This window comes from Nipponia nippon, unplaced genomic scaffold, assembly GCF_047370975.1.
Source record: "Nipponia nippon isolate SJK-2023a ecotype South Korea unplaced genomic scaffold, ASM4737097v1 scaffold_28, whole genome shotgun sequence".
NCBI lineage: Eukaryota > Metazoa > Chordata > Aves > Pelecaniformes > Threskiornithidae > Nipponia > Nipponia nippon.
Window position 1 is genome coordinate 6,749,727 of NW_028262345.1, and position 15,741 is coordinate 6,765,467.

The 15,741-nt window shown below is 55.4% G+C and overlaps 1 protein-coding gene across 1 annotated transcript; it reads left to right on the forward strand.

Moving 5' to 3' along the window:
• The first annotated feature begins 9,717 nt into the window (after nucleotides 1–9,717).
• On the forward strand, nucleotides 9,718–15,696 carry TMPRSS5 (transmembrane serine protease 5). Its single transcript, XM_087763241.1, has 14 exons — nucleotides 9,718–9,753; nucleotides 9,988–10,104; nucleotides 11,140–11,266; nucleotides 11,492–11,599; nucleotides 11,919–12,041; nucleotides 12,515–12,650; nucleotides 12,972–13,085; nucleotides 13,294–13,337; nucleotides 13,489–13,651; nucleotides 13,763–13,941; nucleotides 14,311–14,409; nucleotides 14,716–14,858; nucleotides 15,252–15,404; nucleotides 15,616–15,696. The coding sequence occupies exons 1-14, from the start codon at nucleotides 9,718–9,720 to the stop codon at nucleotides 15,622–15,624; spliced, it is 1,551 nt and encodes a 516-aa protein (XP_087619367.1). The 3' UTR covers nucleotides 15,625–15,696.
• Nucleotides 15,697–15,741: the final 45 nt, after the last annotated feature.

Sequence of the window (15,741 nt, forward strand, 5' to 3'; positions counted from 1 at the left end):
GTCTGCCCGCAAGAGCACGCAAGCGGTGGCATGAGCAGAGCTGCCCTCCCTGGCCTGAGCCAGCTGAGTAGGGCTTCCCCTGGCACCCTGCTTTGGGAGCACCTTCAGGCTGCAGGAATGAGCGTCAAATACAAAAGAAAGCACGTGCACGTCATCCGCTTCTGGAGCTGAGGCGTTGTCTGTACTCTCAGTACGGGAACAGGACTGCTGGGAAAGGGGCTGCTGCCAGAACACGACTGTGCACTTTGCAGAGAGAGAAACAAACAAACAAACGAACAAAAACAAACAAAGGAAAGAAAGGGAGAATGAGAAGAGTCATTCACAGTGGGATTGCTTTCCAGAGACTAAAATCTGCTTTATTGGTATTACATTCTACATCTCTGCTGTTGACCGGAGAAGCACAATGGGTTGTGTTAATTAAAATCCAGTTAATCGGCAAAGGGAACTTTAGCCTAATGACACTGAACTGCAGCATCTCTTGCACTGGGAAAGATGTTTAAGCCAGTTGCAGCCCACAAACGTGCAACGCAATCGGCACAGTGGGCGTCTTCTGCCCGAGAGTGGGCAGCTGCGAACAAAGATTCGTGGAGTCTTTGTGCCCCTTATCTGCACTTGGGCACCAAACAAAAGCAGCAGCCGCAGAGACGCTGCTGGGCCAGAGACCCTCCTCTGCCACCACAATTTTCCCCGGGTCCCAAAGCCCACAAGCACAGAGCCAGTTTGTTCCCTTTTTTGTTCGTTATTCAAAACACGTTTTGCTTCAACCCTCCAGCTTTGTTTCTTTAGGCATTTAAATACAGTTCTCGTGGGGGTGCGCTGGAGGCTAAGCACGCTTGAAAATCCAGCGCTTTGGTGCATGGTCCAACAAGTATTATTGCAGTCTGTCTGTCCATTGCTTAAGCTAAAAAGCAGCCTGCAGCGCCTGCTGACCCCTCCAGTGCACGCGTGGGGTGCAGGGGTGTTTCCTATTCAGCGACTTGCAAGGGGCCGGCCTGGGTGGCCTTTCGCACCGCCCAGAGCTGCCCGTGCTGTCAAGCGCTTGCGTCCGTCTTCAGGCATTGAAGGGTGGAGTTTAGGATGTCTGAAAAGAGTGAAGAGCCGAGTAATGACGTGGAAGAAGCTGGAACTGGAGGCGTGCGGCTACTGCTGCTGTGGGATTTGCGTCTTTAAAGTTGCTTAGATTTCATGACCTTTCTGCTCGGGATGAACTCGCTGTGGAGAGGAGAGGGTGGAAATTCACGCCTGAGAACAAGTGTGGAAAAACTGATGTGCTGGCAAGGGCTGGACTCTGAAGGAATGGAATTAGTGGTTGTGTAATTGCACTGAACAAATCTGGCCCAAAAGCAGAGTTTTCAAAGCAGGTTTAACATATGGTGTCAGAGTCCAGGGATGCAATTTATCGGATTACTGCACTCTCCCCGTTTGTGAAGGGCATCTCTTCCACTGTTAAAGCAACAGCAGGGAAAGTAGAGCCAGGGTCGGTGATTTAAACAAGTACTAAATGCTCCCTCCCTTGCCTCCCCAAACAAAGGGAAGAAATTAAGCTATTTACGGATCCTGCTGATCAAGTTCAGGAGATAATTTGGGTTGGAGAGAAGGTCATGTTTGCAGTAAGGGAGGGGCTTTCATTGAGACGTGAAACGTCATTGGCATGGTGGGTCATGCATACTGAAGACAGTGGGTTCAACCTGGAAAAGAAGGGGAGGGAATAGTCTCCCCTAAGCGTGTTTAGCTGAGTAAAATGAAGACTGAGGGGAGAAATGATTGCAGGTTATAAATACACTTAGAAGGAACAGGAGAAGAACAAACTCCATAGAGAGGAAAAACTCCTTGAAGGAAAAAGCTATGCTGACGCAAGTACGCTCCAGTAGAAAGGGTATATGAGAAGAAAATGAGGACATTACGAACCTCCAGAATGCTTAAGGCTCTGCTGCAGCTTGCTAACTTGGCATCTTGGGAGTCAGAAATCTAACGATTTAAAGACGGTGTTTGAGAAATGCCCGAGGAGGATAATATGCTGATTAGCAGAGATAGGGCAGGACTGCAGCTGAGCACAGAGAAGGTGCTTTCCCGTCAGAAGTTTCTGAAAGTCCTGTGTTGACCAGGGCGGGAGCAAGGTGCTTCAAGAACACCTTGTCCCGCCGGTGCCTGTTTTTCTATCGCTAAGCCAGGCGGGTCTGCAGCCCAAGAGGAAATCATTACGAGCCTTACCTCCCGTCAGTGCTGGGAGCGCTTAGGGGGAAGGGTGTTCTCAGCATTCTCAAATCATGCGGTGAAAGCCACGCCATGCAGGCAGGTTACTGTGGCTGAAACTGGTTCTGCAGGATCCCAAGAGCCTAAATTACAGCATGCATAGGAAAAGGGGAAAAAAAAAAAAAGCATATGCAATCCTAGTACCTGCAGACAGTATGTTTAAGGATGTTTTTCGGATCCAGATAAGTATACCGGATTGTTTAGCTGTCCTCTCATGGAATAGTAGCACATGTCCAGCTGCACAACCCCGGCCTGCTCCCTCGTGGCTCTTAGTGCCATCCTACGAAAGAGTTTGTTAGCTAAGCTCTAATCCAACTGTAGTGTCCTTGGTTGCTCTGGGATAGCTGCTCCGTAGGGGACTCTTACACATCTGGGTTTCCTCTTCAGTCGTCTTCTGCAAACCTTGGCAGGGCAGAACACGAGGATCCCTTGTGTTTTCCCCGGTGTACCTTGGGCTAGTCAAAGTCTAAGAAATTGCTGAAAACTTCAGAGTTGGGATGTTTTCTGGTTTTTTTTTTGGGGGGGGTGGGTGGGCTGGTTGTTTTTAGTGGGGGAAGGAGCTGGATAGAACAGGTTCAGCTCCCTGCTGCAAGCAAGACGGTAATGCTGTGCCGCAGCAGGCGAGACCTGGCAGCCCTTTAGCCACCATTACATCAGCTAGTGACTTCATCTGGACTGCCAGCAGAGAGCAAGTGGACGCCGTATTTAACAGCACGTGTGGCAGGCTGCCTGTCTGGGCCAGGCTGCAGCCGCTGGCTGGGACGCGAGGCCGGCCCGGGTCACAGCTCGTCTCTGCCCGGGCTGCTCCTGCGCCCCTCTCTGTGTCATCCTCAGTGGGAAATTGCTGCAGTTTGCAGATGGAAATTGTGTTGCTGGGCCGTCTCCCTGCGAAGGTGAGGGACTGTAAGAAAGCGTCCCTGCTGAGCCGCGCTGAGCACAGGCTCCTTTGGCTGGGGTCTGAGGGACAGGGCTCCTACTGACGGGGCTTTCTACGCTGCTGTCATCCCGGTCCCTGTAGTGTTCCTCAAGCCGCCAAATCGGGCTCATCGTGCAAGAATCGGCCAAAAAAAAGAGTGGAAGCGAAGCCAGACCGTGGTTCAGCCTCTGGCATCGGTTTCTGCACATTTGCACAAACGCAGCAGAGCCCGATCGTCTGCCAACAGAGCCAAGCTCCGCGTTTCCCTTCTCCCCGCTGTGCCCTTGTGTTCCAGGGCCTCACTGGCAGCAGCTCTCCTGGTTCAGGCGAGCCCAGATCACAACGAAGCTGTTAGGCAGCAGCGTGGAGCCCAGCACAGGACCCGCTGTGCCTTGGTCTCTGTGCCAGCCAGCGCAGCAATTGCAATGCTGCAGGGTTCGTCCCACGTGCTGACGGCCACCCGGGGGCAATTTCCCCGAGCTGCGTCAAGGCTGTGATTTACTGCAGAGGGTATGGGTACAACTGAGGGACAAATGCCACCGAGTCTCCTGCAAGTGTCTTTCCCTTTTCCCTTCCTGGGATTTAGTGGGTCCTCAGCAACTTGCAAGGGCAGAGAGTCCGCTGACAAAGTGACAAAATGAACTATGTTTGGAAATGGGAAAGAACGAACGTAATATTAATTGCTCCTTAACAATTCTTCTTCTTTGACTCATCTCCGAGAAGAAATCCCTCATGATATCTTTGCACTGGAACATGATACAGCTGATGAAGCCATTTTCTCCCCGACATCTTTAAATTCTACTTTTATTAGGTGATTGATGAGAATCCAGGGCCCAGCCTTCTTCTGACTGTCGGTCCTCTGAAGAAGCACAAAAACATGAGTATCGAATAGCACTGCATCTTACAGGTCACCTGTGAGGATGGCAGTCGTGAACGGGAAGGTACAGAAAATGAGAATACCCTGCTCAGGGTTAGCAGCACTGAGAGTTTCCCATTGCTTCTCGCAGTTACAGCATCCAGTGGAGTCAGGACGTGTTTCTCTGTTCCCCCCTGAGGCAAGAGATGAGAAAACAGGCTGCAGAACTGACCGGCTCATTGCATTTCTGTGCCGTAACAGCACTTTTCCTTTCCAGGCTTAGTCTCCGGCCTTTTGCTTTATATCCAGCAGGATGTCTGTTCTTGTCTGGGAAGCACAAAGTGTCTGAGGGAAACGACGGTCGCGAGACCTCGTGTTCCCTGAGACGTGGGGACATGGGAGGGCAGATGTGCGTTCGCAGGACCTGTGAACTGTCACCCTTTCCCTTAGAAGTCTTGGTATTTGCTTCTCTGGAGCAAGAGGCTCTGGTTTCCCCAGTGTGCAAGGCATGGCTTCTGCCCGTGCCCCAGACCTGGGGAAGGTGGTACCGTCTCTGCAGAGAACTGCCTCTAAATTGTCTCTGCTTGCTTCATATGGAGCCAGCTGCTTTTTAAATGATTGTATCAGGTTATTATAGTAGTTCCTCTATTCAGTTCCTTCTACAGAGAAACTCGTTTGCCTGAAATTGCCTTCTCCCGACTCTATAATCATTACATAGCCAATTGCCTTGGGAAAGAGGCTGGAGCAGGGCAGCGGCCAGTTTCCGCTTTGCGCGCGCCTCCGTGCTGCGGCGGGAGCGCAGGGAGAGCTGCATCGGGCAAATCCACGTTCAGCTGCCCCGGGACGAGGCTGCTTGTGTCCTGGGAAGCGCAGGCTGCGGCGGGGATGCTGTTCACGGGGGGAGTCTGGCCCAGGGCGGCGCTCAGCTGGCGGGAGGGCGCGCAGGGCTCGGCACGCAGCGTGACCGGGGGGCGGCTTCCCCAAAATACTTTCTCTCCTGCTCTCAGTGGATGAGGCTGCCCACATTGCACACCCCTGCCCAAAAGCTGAATCTTATCACCTTGATCCTGGTGTAACGGAGCAAGACTGAGAAGCGTGCGGTACTCACTGTTGGCTAGAAATGAAGTACAAGCGCTTCATCCGGAGCGCAGCTACGAGACCTCCCGGCAAGGGGCAGTCCGTCCAGACTTCGGACGGAAAGGGGAGGACCGGCTAACCCGCCGTTTGTGGAAGCTTTTAGGTCACCCCTTTCTCTCCTGCCTGCAGCAACCTCTGGGCTTCCAGGCCAGGTTGCAGGGCAGAGCCAAACCACGAGGCAAGATGGTCCAGAGCGGGTACCGGGAACCGGCAGCTCCGACAGACGCAATTTGCTCTTCTGTTCTGGGCGTTAGTGGTCGCGTGAACCAGCCTCTTCCCTGCTAGTTTTGAGCTTCTTAACTATTTTTTTTTATGGGCCTTTATTCACTGTCTTTGGGATGATCTCTTTAACAATAGGCGCTATGAAACGGGCCGTTACAATGAGCAATACGGTGATAATGTGCCAAGTTTAAAGTAACAGCTTTTCGCTCCATGGAAATGTCCAAGTAGGACTGGGTGTTTATATGAAATATGGAAAGATGTGCAGTTCCATTAAACAGGGTAAACGCACACAGGCTATAAACTCTCTCCTTTAATGTCGGTACATCCCGCTGCCTGAGGTTAAAAAGAGCCTTAGTGAATAATTTCCCGTGATGAGGTTTAGGGTATCGGCCTCCCTTGGAGACAAGATGCAAGGTGAGGGGGATAGTTAGTCAGAGCTGATCTGGCAGGTCTTATTTCTTATGGCGACGCGAGTGCGATGTTTTGCGAGTCTGAGATTAAACTCTGCCATGACTGCAATCCTTCCAGAGATATCTAAATCCTGCTAGAGACAGTAATAAATGGGGATGGGGACGGGCAGATAGTGGTGAAAAAGGAGTAGAACACGCTTGGGGAGTGTGGGGGTTGGAAGGCTGTTTGGGAGTTTATTATTAATTTTTTTTTTTTTTTTTGACCACAGCATCACTGCTGGGAAAACACAATCCGGACATCCAGGACTCATCATCCATTATGAGATTTGGAAGACAGCTACTAGGATTAGGCAGGTTTTAGGCTGTTGCTTTTGGCCATTTCTCTCATTACAGGCTTACAGCAGCTGCCTTATCTCATAGAGAAGCACTTTTATTAGATAGGAGACTAAAGGAAGAAAGAGAAGAAATGAGGTAAGGAAGGAAATGATCCGACAGAGGGCAAGAGGCCCGGACAAAGCGATGCTCTGAGGTGGTGACCACGTTGCCTCATTCCCTCTCACGAGAGCGCCCTGGGGGGCTCTGGGCACAGCCCTGTTCGGGCCAGGGTGGGAGCAATCCAGGGGTTTTGTCAGCTTTCCTGCCAAGAAACACCGAGCACCCGCAAGCCGCAGCAGCACCCCTGGGCAGGGCAAGGCGGATGCGAGCCTTCCCTCCTGCGGAGCTCTGGGCTTTTCAGTTCTTCAAAGCCACCGACGTGAGACCTCCTCGGGCGGCCGCCTGCAGGGCTGCTGGCGGTGGCCTGGCAGAGCAGGGGAGGCTGAGGTCTCCTCTTGTCCCTGTCCCTGCCCCTGCCGGGGGCTGGATGGGAGGTCCTGCTGTGGCAGCTGTGCCAGTGCTGGGGCTCTTGTGTGCTCAGAACATCTGATTTTCTCCTGCTCCTCAGTTAAGCCGTAGGAGCGCAGCCTCCTGCTGCTGCTTTTTCCCATTCGGTACTGGATCGCGCTGCGCTGGGGCACAGCTCTGCCGTCCCTCTCAAATGCAGCGCTTGCTCAGAAAGCGGTGAGCTGCCTCTGCCCAGCGCTGGGGTCTCATCGGACCGTCTGTCACTGCGCCAGCTCCCCTTTGCACGGTTTTATGCCACGCTTTCTACCAAGCAGATGGAACAGGCAGGAAACCCCGTGAACTCCAGGTACTGGATTAAACTCGTTTCCTGCCCCCTGCCCCCAGAGCTTTTTGCTTTAGCGGTCTAGAAGCGTGAGGTTGAATGTGCTTTTGTCGTAGGTCAAATGAATCCTGCCTTGCTTGATGTTTGCTTGGCTGCTTTTTATTGGGTCTTCTCTTCCTGAGTTCCTCTGGGGTAAGTACAGGGATTTTTCAGGCTTCCAGGGTTTTGCATTGGTAGTCTGCAACCTCACACTTCAGTGCTTCCTATGCAAGAACTTAAACACTGGAACTCCCTCGGAGCACAAAACAGGAGCTCACATATTGTTTTTCAGAAGGCGAGCTCGCTTGGCACCTGGTAAGCAACAGACACCTCAGCTTGGATGCAGTCTGAGGCACTGAATCCAGCAAATATTGCTGGGAGCTCCCAGCCCTAATTAGAACTGAAATACTGCTTTGCTCCTACCAGGGCTGCCCAGCTGCGACAGTCTGAATGGGAGAGCTCGGAGACTGCAGGAGGGATTTAAAAACGTCTCCTTGAGACGTGAGGCAGAACCTGTATCAACAAGAGAGATGCTCTAAATCCTGATGAGTGAAACTGATGGTTTTTTTTTTTTCCTAGCGCTGCTTTGGAGGCTTAGGGTTCCCATGGCTGAATCCCCAAGGAAGAACTCGGCTTTTGTATGGGAAAGGACGGAGCAATCTGAGCACAGCCTAAAACAAAGAAATAAAGCAAGCGATATTCAGCAACTGGCTGGTAAAGCTGCTTTGAAAACTTTACGTATTGGGTGTACGGGCTCAAATTCACCCCAGGGTGAAAGCTTGTTGGGAGGAGGCTAGTTCTCGCTTCGTTTGTCCTGCACCCAGCACAAAAGGGCACAGGCTGTGATGCTACCGTACAGCCACAGGCAGCAGCCCCGGTCCGTATCCATAAAGCCCCTGGTAACTCAGAGCCTAAGGGCTGCAGCGTCCGGGCAGCCCTTTTCCCCGGTCGCTCTGCAGTCGCACGACAGGCCGCTGTTGGGAAGCGGGCTGCGAGACCTGTGGGGCAGGGCACCTGGGGAGCAGTGGCTGGCTCGAGAAGAGCCCAGCTCTGGGCTCGTTCTGGATTCCTATCCCAGCTCGGAAACGCCCAGCAGCCTCCGAGTTGAGTTCGGAGCAGAATGCGTCAGGTGTTCAATAGGCAATTTTATGTGCCGATAAGTGACCCTTTCTTGCTAATCTCAGCAGAACTGACTGAATGCCTGGAGAGAACTGTTGCTTGTTATTGCACGGGTTCAAAACACGTCATTTGACAAACTGTAGGCCAGATCTTGACGTTGCCGTGCGCAGCCAGGACTGTATCAGCTTTGGTGCTACAGCAACGTGAGCTGACATCTGGCTTGGTGCTCTGCAGCTGTGCTCTGCTTGCTGCTCTCGGGTGGGAAAGGGAAGTCTGTTTCGATGGGAGCGAGTTAGAAAAACGACAAAGGGAAGGTCCTGTGCTTCGTGGCACCTCTGCCACCTGTCAGGTACTCGGGTAACACACGGGCGTTCCGGCAGTTGTCAATGTCTGTAATCGCTGCTGCTTCTGCTTTAGTTTATTTTTCTGAAGAAGCACAGAAAAATGATGAAAACTAGGAGGAAAAAGCTACGATGCTGTTCTCCTTCCTACCTTTTACGTCTGCGTGTCGATGTTGAATTTTGGAAGCACTCTCATTTTAGTCACTGTTTTCTTATTGCAGGCAAGCAGAATGGATAGAAATATTGATCTTCTCTTAATGAGTTTTAAAAGAAAAAACGAGCGTGGCTCAGAGTAGCGAGGTAGCGTAGACTGATTGATGTGTCTTATTTTTTAAGTGCTGCTGATGGATCTTTTTGGAATTTGCTCTGTTTTCTCATTTTCCTTGCATAGACTGATACTTGCTCGTTATGTTTTGTTGCTTGGAGTGAAGGCGTTTGCGTTTCGCTGGCTGTGGTCACAGCCTGGGTCTTCATCTAACTTTTGCAAACGTCGGCTTTCTGACAGCCCCAGGGCATGGGGTGCTCGGAGGGGAGGCGACCTGAGCTGGTCCTGCGGCGACCTTGGCAGCAGGGAGGAGAGGCCTGGGCGAGTCCTTCTCCTCTGAGCCCCTCTGAGCTGTCAGCAAAGGATTCTCCGGCTGGTTTCTGCAGCCGGGGCTCTTGCCTCGTGTTTCCCACTGGTGCTCCCCAGTCCTCCAGCACCATCTACAGTCCTCCGTAGACCGAGGAGGTGCTCCAGTGCCACCAGCTACAGCCCAGCTGCCCCAGGAAAGGGTCGGCTGCTGCGCCAAGACTGTGATTTGGGGGATATTTGCAGCCTTGTCCGTTGCCTCTCAGCTTTCCAGCCCGATTGCTAAACGAGGTAGGGGGCCTGGAGACAAAATCTTAACCAAACCAAAAAACCACCCCAGTTTTCACACCAGCCGAGTGGTTGCAAGGCGCCAGGCTGTAAAAGAGTCTGACCTTGGGGATTTGTAACCGGCATCTCAGCGCAGGTCTTGAGCAGCGCTGCAGCGCGCAGCTCCGGCGGTGCTGGCGCGTCCGCCTGCTCGCCAGGAGCCGGCGGCCACACCTGCGGCTCCGCACGGCTCAGACTTGTGGCACAACGCAGGCAGCGCTGTTCGTCGACAGCACAAAACCTCAGCCTGAACCTGCGAGACGGGGCTATCGTGAAATATTCATAGGAGTTTCCTTGAGTAAAGAGCATTAAAAATTCATGGATATTTTGAGCAACAAGCCGTCAGCTGTATCTTTCAGGGATGAAGAAGTACGTGAATAAGAAAAGTCTTTCTTTTGTGAGACAGCTATTTAAGTCTGCTTCAGCTGCCTTTTGTTTTTAAGATGTGCCGAAATCGGTACTCAGCCTCATCTCCCCTGGAGGGGAAGTTTGCCTTCGAACTCGCTTAATTGGAGACGGCCGCCTTGGTATTTCTGGATGGGATATACTCAGCCAGAGAAACAGCACAGCCGGTGAACTGCCTGCGCAGACAGGGCTGCGTGGTGCGCTGGTAACCTGGGGCTCTTCGCAGGGACTCCGGACGCTGCTGCCGTACCAGGAATCTCTGGTGGTGGTGGTGGTGGTGGTGGTGATCTCTGGCCGGGCCGCTCGCTGCCTGGGTCTCACTTCCATAACGACTTTTGAACTTGTATTTGGGTGTTGGGAATTTGACAACTTTTGCAAACTGTTTGACTTTTATTGCTCTTTGTGCGCTACAGCCGAGCGACCACCGGGAAAATCCGGCACCCAGGGAGGTGGGGCTGTTTCCCTGGAGGTCCCCGTGCACGTGGGCTGGGTGACAGGGACCCCCCAGCCCTCGCCAGCGCATCCCTAACGCAGCTCGTGGGCAGGAAAATCGTGCTTTACGCATCACAGCTGGCAGGTACTTGGCTGGAGATGTGAGGGTGATAAAGAGCAGCTGCAGGCTGTCTTTTCTGATCTTCTCCCAGCTTAGGCCATTTTGTTCCCCAAAGTCTTGTCTCTCTGAACATAGCCGCTAACACGGAGTGGGTGGTCGGCACCCTTCCTGCCACCGGTGCCGAGGTCTGTCCGTGCCTCGGAGCCCACCAGCGGCAGGGCTGCTGCCAGCCTGCAGCCCCCTGCTCGCGCCGACGGCCCGGGGACTGCCGCCGCTCCTCGGCAGCGCTCCGTGTTTTTCATACGGCAGCTAAGCAGAGTAATGGGAGGAGGAAGGTGGCGGGGGGCAGCAGGTGGAAGATGGGTTTGAGAGCGGAGGCAACTCTACAGCTGCTCGTTTCACTCGGCACAGCACCAGGGAGGGACGGGAGCGTTTCCCCTGGGGGTCCCCAGCCTGAGCAGCTTCTGGGAGCAGGGGGATGAGGGGTGGGAGGGGGGCTGCTGAGAAAAGGCCCTGTCAGCAGGAGGGGGGGGGCTGAAACAAGGACTCCCTTCAGCGTGGCCGCCGCGCAGCGCGCGTGCACGGCAGCGTGCCGGGAGCGTGCGGAGGGAAACCCGAGCTGGTTTGCAGGAGACCCTGTGCTCGGCTTCCGTGGCTCAGCAGCTGCCCTGCTCCTTGCTGTCATGGTGAGAAGTGCTTCCTCGCCTTGTCCTGCTGCTGCCACGGCCAGCCTGGGCAGCAGTGTCATCACTTGAAGCTTGTCCCCTTCCACGAGACCTGGCCTTTGTCGCTGATCTGCTTCCCGGGATCCGCGCCTTTCCCTAGAGCCCAGCCCCAGCCAAGCAGTTTCCCGACAACCTGCCTTGCATCGAGGATGCCACGCAGAACTGCGAGAGCCCAACAGCAGAGCCGAGGAGGGAAGCGAGGAGGACACGGGTCTCCCCGGATCATGGTGAGTGAGCTATTTCTGGGCTTTGGGAACAGAGGGGCCCTCCGAGTCTTGACCCCCTGCAGAATCCGTGGCCTTAGCTCACCTCCTCCTGGCATTGCGGGGAAAGGATCAGGTGAGTCCTAGAAATGGGTGTATAACGACCCAGGAGCTTCACCAGGGGGTTGATAGTGCTGTGACAGATGGAAAAGACCACGTTAATCCTCTCTCCCTCTCTGTTTCTTAAAGATCCTGCTAACGCGTCTCTCCAAACTCTCTGCACCGTCAGGAGGCTGTTCCTGCTGCTCGGGGTCGCCGGGCTGCTGGCGGGGACAGCAGCTGGGGCATGGCTCCTAGGTCAGTGTCTGCTCCGGGACAGCTCTGCCGCTGCGGGCAGAGCCCAGCCGCCAAACTGGCGAGTGAGTTTGGGATGCCGGCAGCAGAGGTGGTGGTGGTGGTGGGAGCTCCTTGGTGGGTGAGCCGCGGCATGGGACGGGGGGATGTGGCCGGCGCGGGCTCTGCTGGTGCTTGCTGCGGTCCCAGCAGCAAGCGGCAGCTGTGCCCATCGAGAGGCTCATCGCCTCTTCCAGTGGGCAGTGCAGGATCATTCCCAATATTGTGCATCCTTGGATACTGTGTGTGAGTCCAGCTCCCCTCCCTTCTCTCTTTCCTGAAGTGAAACACCTGAAGAGGCCTCAGCCAGACCAGGGCTTCACCCTGCTGCAGGAGCCAGATGCGATCCCAGCGTGCAGTGACGGTGGAGAGGAAGAGCCGGTGGTCCGTGGGGCTCCCGACAGAGGTTTACACCTTTGCTTGCTGCCACAGAGGACAGGGAGCGGGGAGCAGTATGCAGGACCGTGCCGGCCCAGCAAGAACAGAAAAGATGCTCTTTAATAATAAATATCTCTTGCTGATCCACTAGCTTCTTTCAGCTGTGCTTTGCCATTGCTTCCCTTTGCTTTTAAGTCCTGCTGCACTCCCCAGCATCACGGCTTCATCGCATGGAGCGATCCTACGGCAAAGGCACCTCTTGCGGGACTCCTTTGCGTGTAATCGCTCGGCAGAGCTGCCACGCGGACACTGAGGACGTGTGAATAGGTTCCTCTATAGTTTTTAATTGCTTCAAGTGGCTTTTCTGGGATTTTGTTTTGGGGTTTTTTCTCTGTTTGGGTTTGGTTTTTTTTTTTTGCTTTAAACGTGCACTGTGCTGGCCCTGCACAAAACACTGCAAGGAAGGGAACTTGCAGGTTGTCTTTAACGGAATGGCTTTAGTGTCTTTCAGAATAAATGTGGCAAGCTCCTTGCTGGAAGCACAGGTGGAAGGCCGTCCTGGCTGGCTCCTGGCATGCCACGAGCGCTGGCGTCTCTCCCTGGGCACCCTGCTCTGCCGGCGGCTCGGGTATCTCAGGTGGGCACGGCAGAGGCAGCCGCCGCTTCGAGCCCTGCTCGCCCTTTCCCGAGGGGGACGATCTTGGCAAAAGCAGGTCCTTGAAGGCTGGGAGGTTGGTCGGGGCAGCAGTGCCGGATCGCACAGCTCCCTGGTGAATACGGGGCAGAAAGGGGGGCTCGGGCTGGCACGGGGACCTGCGAGACCCTTCCTGCCAAGGAGGTTCGTTCCCGGCTGCCAGAGCGGCAGGGCTGTGGGCCGTCGCTCCCACGGCAGGGTTAAACTCCTCATCCCCCGGCGGGTCCCCAGCCCTTCCTGGGGCGCTGACGGTTGCTCCTGCAGAATGACCCATCAGAAAGGAGTGAACCTGGCGGACGTCAAGGTGGGCGGCACACAGGAGTTCGTTCAGCTGAGACCCCAGCAGGAAGGCAGCCTGGAAGACATGTGGCAGGTCAGGTAAGGGCAGGCCTGGGGGAAGCAGCGTTTGCTGGCGGGGCTGAAAAGAACAGAGGCCTTTTCTTCAGGCTTAAGGACACGCAAACTGTCCTGGTCTTGTGCAGTAAAGCAGCCCCTCTGGGGACGGCTGCAGCTGCCCTGGAGCTCCCTAGTGCCCTTGGGGATTTCAGTTCGTGTGTATTCTGACCGGAGGCTTATTCCCGCGCAGGAGCAGCTGTGAATCGGGTCGAGTTGTGGCTCTGAAATGCTCAGGTGAGCGCCTCTCTCCTCTCCTGCGTCCCCACGATCTCCACCCGGATCCGGCAGTTTCTTCGCTCCCACTCCACCCGCTTCCCTCGCCATCCAGCGTGAGGGTCCGGCACCCGGAGCTTCACCTAAGACGTGCTGCCCGGCTGCCTTGCAGAGTGCGGGCTGCGCCCCGGCGCCGCACGGGTGGTCGGGGGGACGGACGCGTCCCCGGGGCGCTGGCCCTGGCAGGTCAGCGTGTACCACGGCTCCCAGCACCACTGCGGAGGCTCCGTGCTGGCGCGCGAATGGATCGTCACGGCAGCTCACTGCGTGCGCAGGTACCGCCGGGCTCTCCCGTGCCCAGCCTCGGAGGAGCCGTGCAGCTGCTCTTGTCCCAGGCCTTGGCACTTGGTGCCCCGCAGTAAGAAGCACGCTGTATTTCTGCTCAGTTACAGGCGGCTGCAAGCCTCTGCCTGGCTGGTTTTCGCAGGCGTCGTCACCCACGGCTCGATCAAGCAGGAGGCTGGGTTATCGGTAAAGAAAATAATTTACCACCCGCTTTATAACGACAATAGCCTCGACTACGACATTGCTCTGATGAAGCTCCAAGTCCCCCTGAATTTCTCAGGTAAGATGCTGTCGTGATGCTGTTGTGTCCTTCTCCCATCTGCGGAGTTGTCTGTCTTATCCCACAATTAAGAGACAGCCAAAACCCAGCCTCTGCTGAACCTGCCATTGCAGAGCAGCTCTTTACGGATCTCCAGCCTGGCAGCTGGGCGGCAGCACGCACAGCCGCGCGTTTCCAACTGTGCCAGAGCTGAGAATTCCTGGGAAGGCGGCTGCGGGAGCTGAACCCCCAGAATCTTTCACTTCAGCGTGCCAGGCTGAGTGGCTCCGCAGGCCGATAGCTCCGTGGCCCTGCCCTGGCCGCTCGTGCTCGGCGCAGCACGAAGCCATCCCCGCTGGCCTGGCCCTTACCCCGTCTCCTCCTTCCCAGATGCCATCCGTGCTGTGTGTCTGCCACCCTCCCGCCAGGACCTCCTCCAGGGCACGCGGTGTTGGGTCTCTGGCTGGGGCTATACCAGACCAGACCAAGGTAAGCTCCCATCTGGTCCCCGCCGCCCCGCGCTGACCGGAGGCTTTCCCCTTGCTCCCCACCGGCCCTGTCCGGCCCCTTCCGCGCCGCGTGGGAGCTTGCAAATGCCCTTCCTGCCTTCATCCCACCCCTGCTCCAGCAGCTCTGCAGCCCACATCCACAGCTCCTGTGGGCCCGGCCATACTTAATCCCATAAAGTAATCCCATTTTTCCCATCTTCGGACTTCTCCAGCTAGCGCCCTGCTCTTCCCCTCTTGCTCCCCGCAGATCTTGTTTCCCTCTTGGCTTCTCTTCCTCCCTCCCCAGCGCAGGTTACCGAGACGCTGAAGGAAGCGCCCGTTCCCTTAATCGGTACCAAGAGGTGCAACAGTTCCTGCATGTACGCAGGCGAGGTCACTGCCAGGATGCTGTGTGCCGGCTACCCGCATGGAAAAATAGATGCGTGCCAGGTAACAGGAGGGCGCGAGCGCTGCACGCTGCGGGTGCGTGGCAGCTGTGGGAAGGACTGAGACGTCGCGTGTCCCTGTTAGGCTCCAGCAAATACCGGGTTTTGCGGGAACAGCTTGCAGCAACCAGTCTGTGCAGGGTAACGCTGGGCCCGTTGCATCTTGCGCCGCAGCGTGGAGCCTGCGGTGCCCCGGTGCATCGATGCCGGGCTGGGATTTGGCTATCCTTACAGAAGGAACGTGGGAACCTCGCGGGGAGGCACGCGCTACTCGTACCCGCGTTTCAGCGTCTCGTGTGGCCGACGGAACAAAGCTGTGCGGGAGAGGCCAGCCTGACCTGCATCCCAGCTGCCAGGGGGGCAGAGCGGCTTCACCGCGCCTCGCTCCGTCTTGCAGGGTGACAGCGGGGGCCCCCTGGTTTGCCAGGACGAACTCGCGTGGCGTTTGGTAGGCGTCGTGAGCTGGGGCCAGGGCTGCGCTGAACCCAACCGCCCTGGGGTTTACACCAACGTGGCTCAGCTGCTGCCATGGATTTATCACGTCACCGAGGTAAGCTGGAGCAAGCCGAGGCGCGTTCAGCCTGACCTACAGCCACGCACGTTGCACGAACAAATCCCAACGCTAGCGTCCTATTTCAGCTCTTTCCTTCGCTACCCTACGCTCACCCTTGACACGTGAACCTCTGGGACAGCCTCTCTTACGGTACTGATTCCTTTTTTTGGTTTCTCTTTTTTTTTTTTTTTTTTTTTTTTTTGACTAGATCTACTAGAAATAAGGCAAGGAGACTTCAGAGAGCAGCACTTTGCCCCTTCCGCGTAGTAAGTGGAGAACGGTCCAGGACTAACTCGTACCGTGTTACTATAACCCTAACAGAATCCCCAGACAA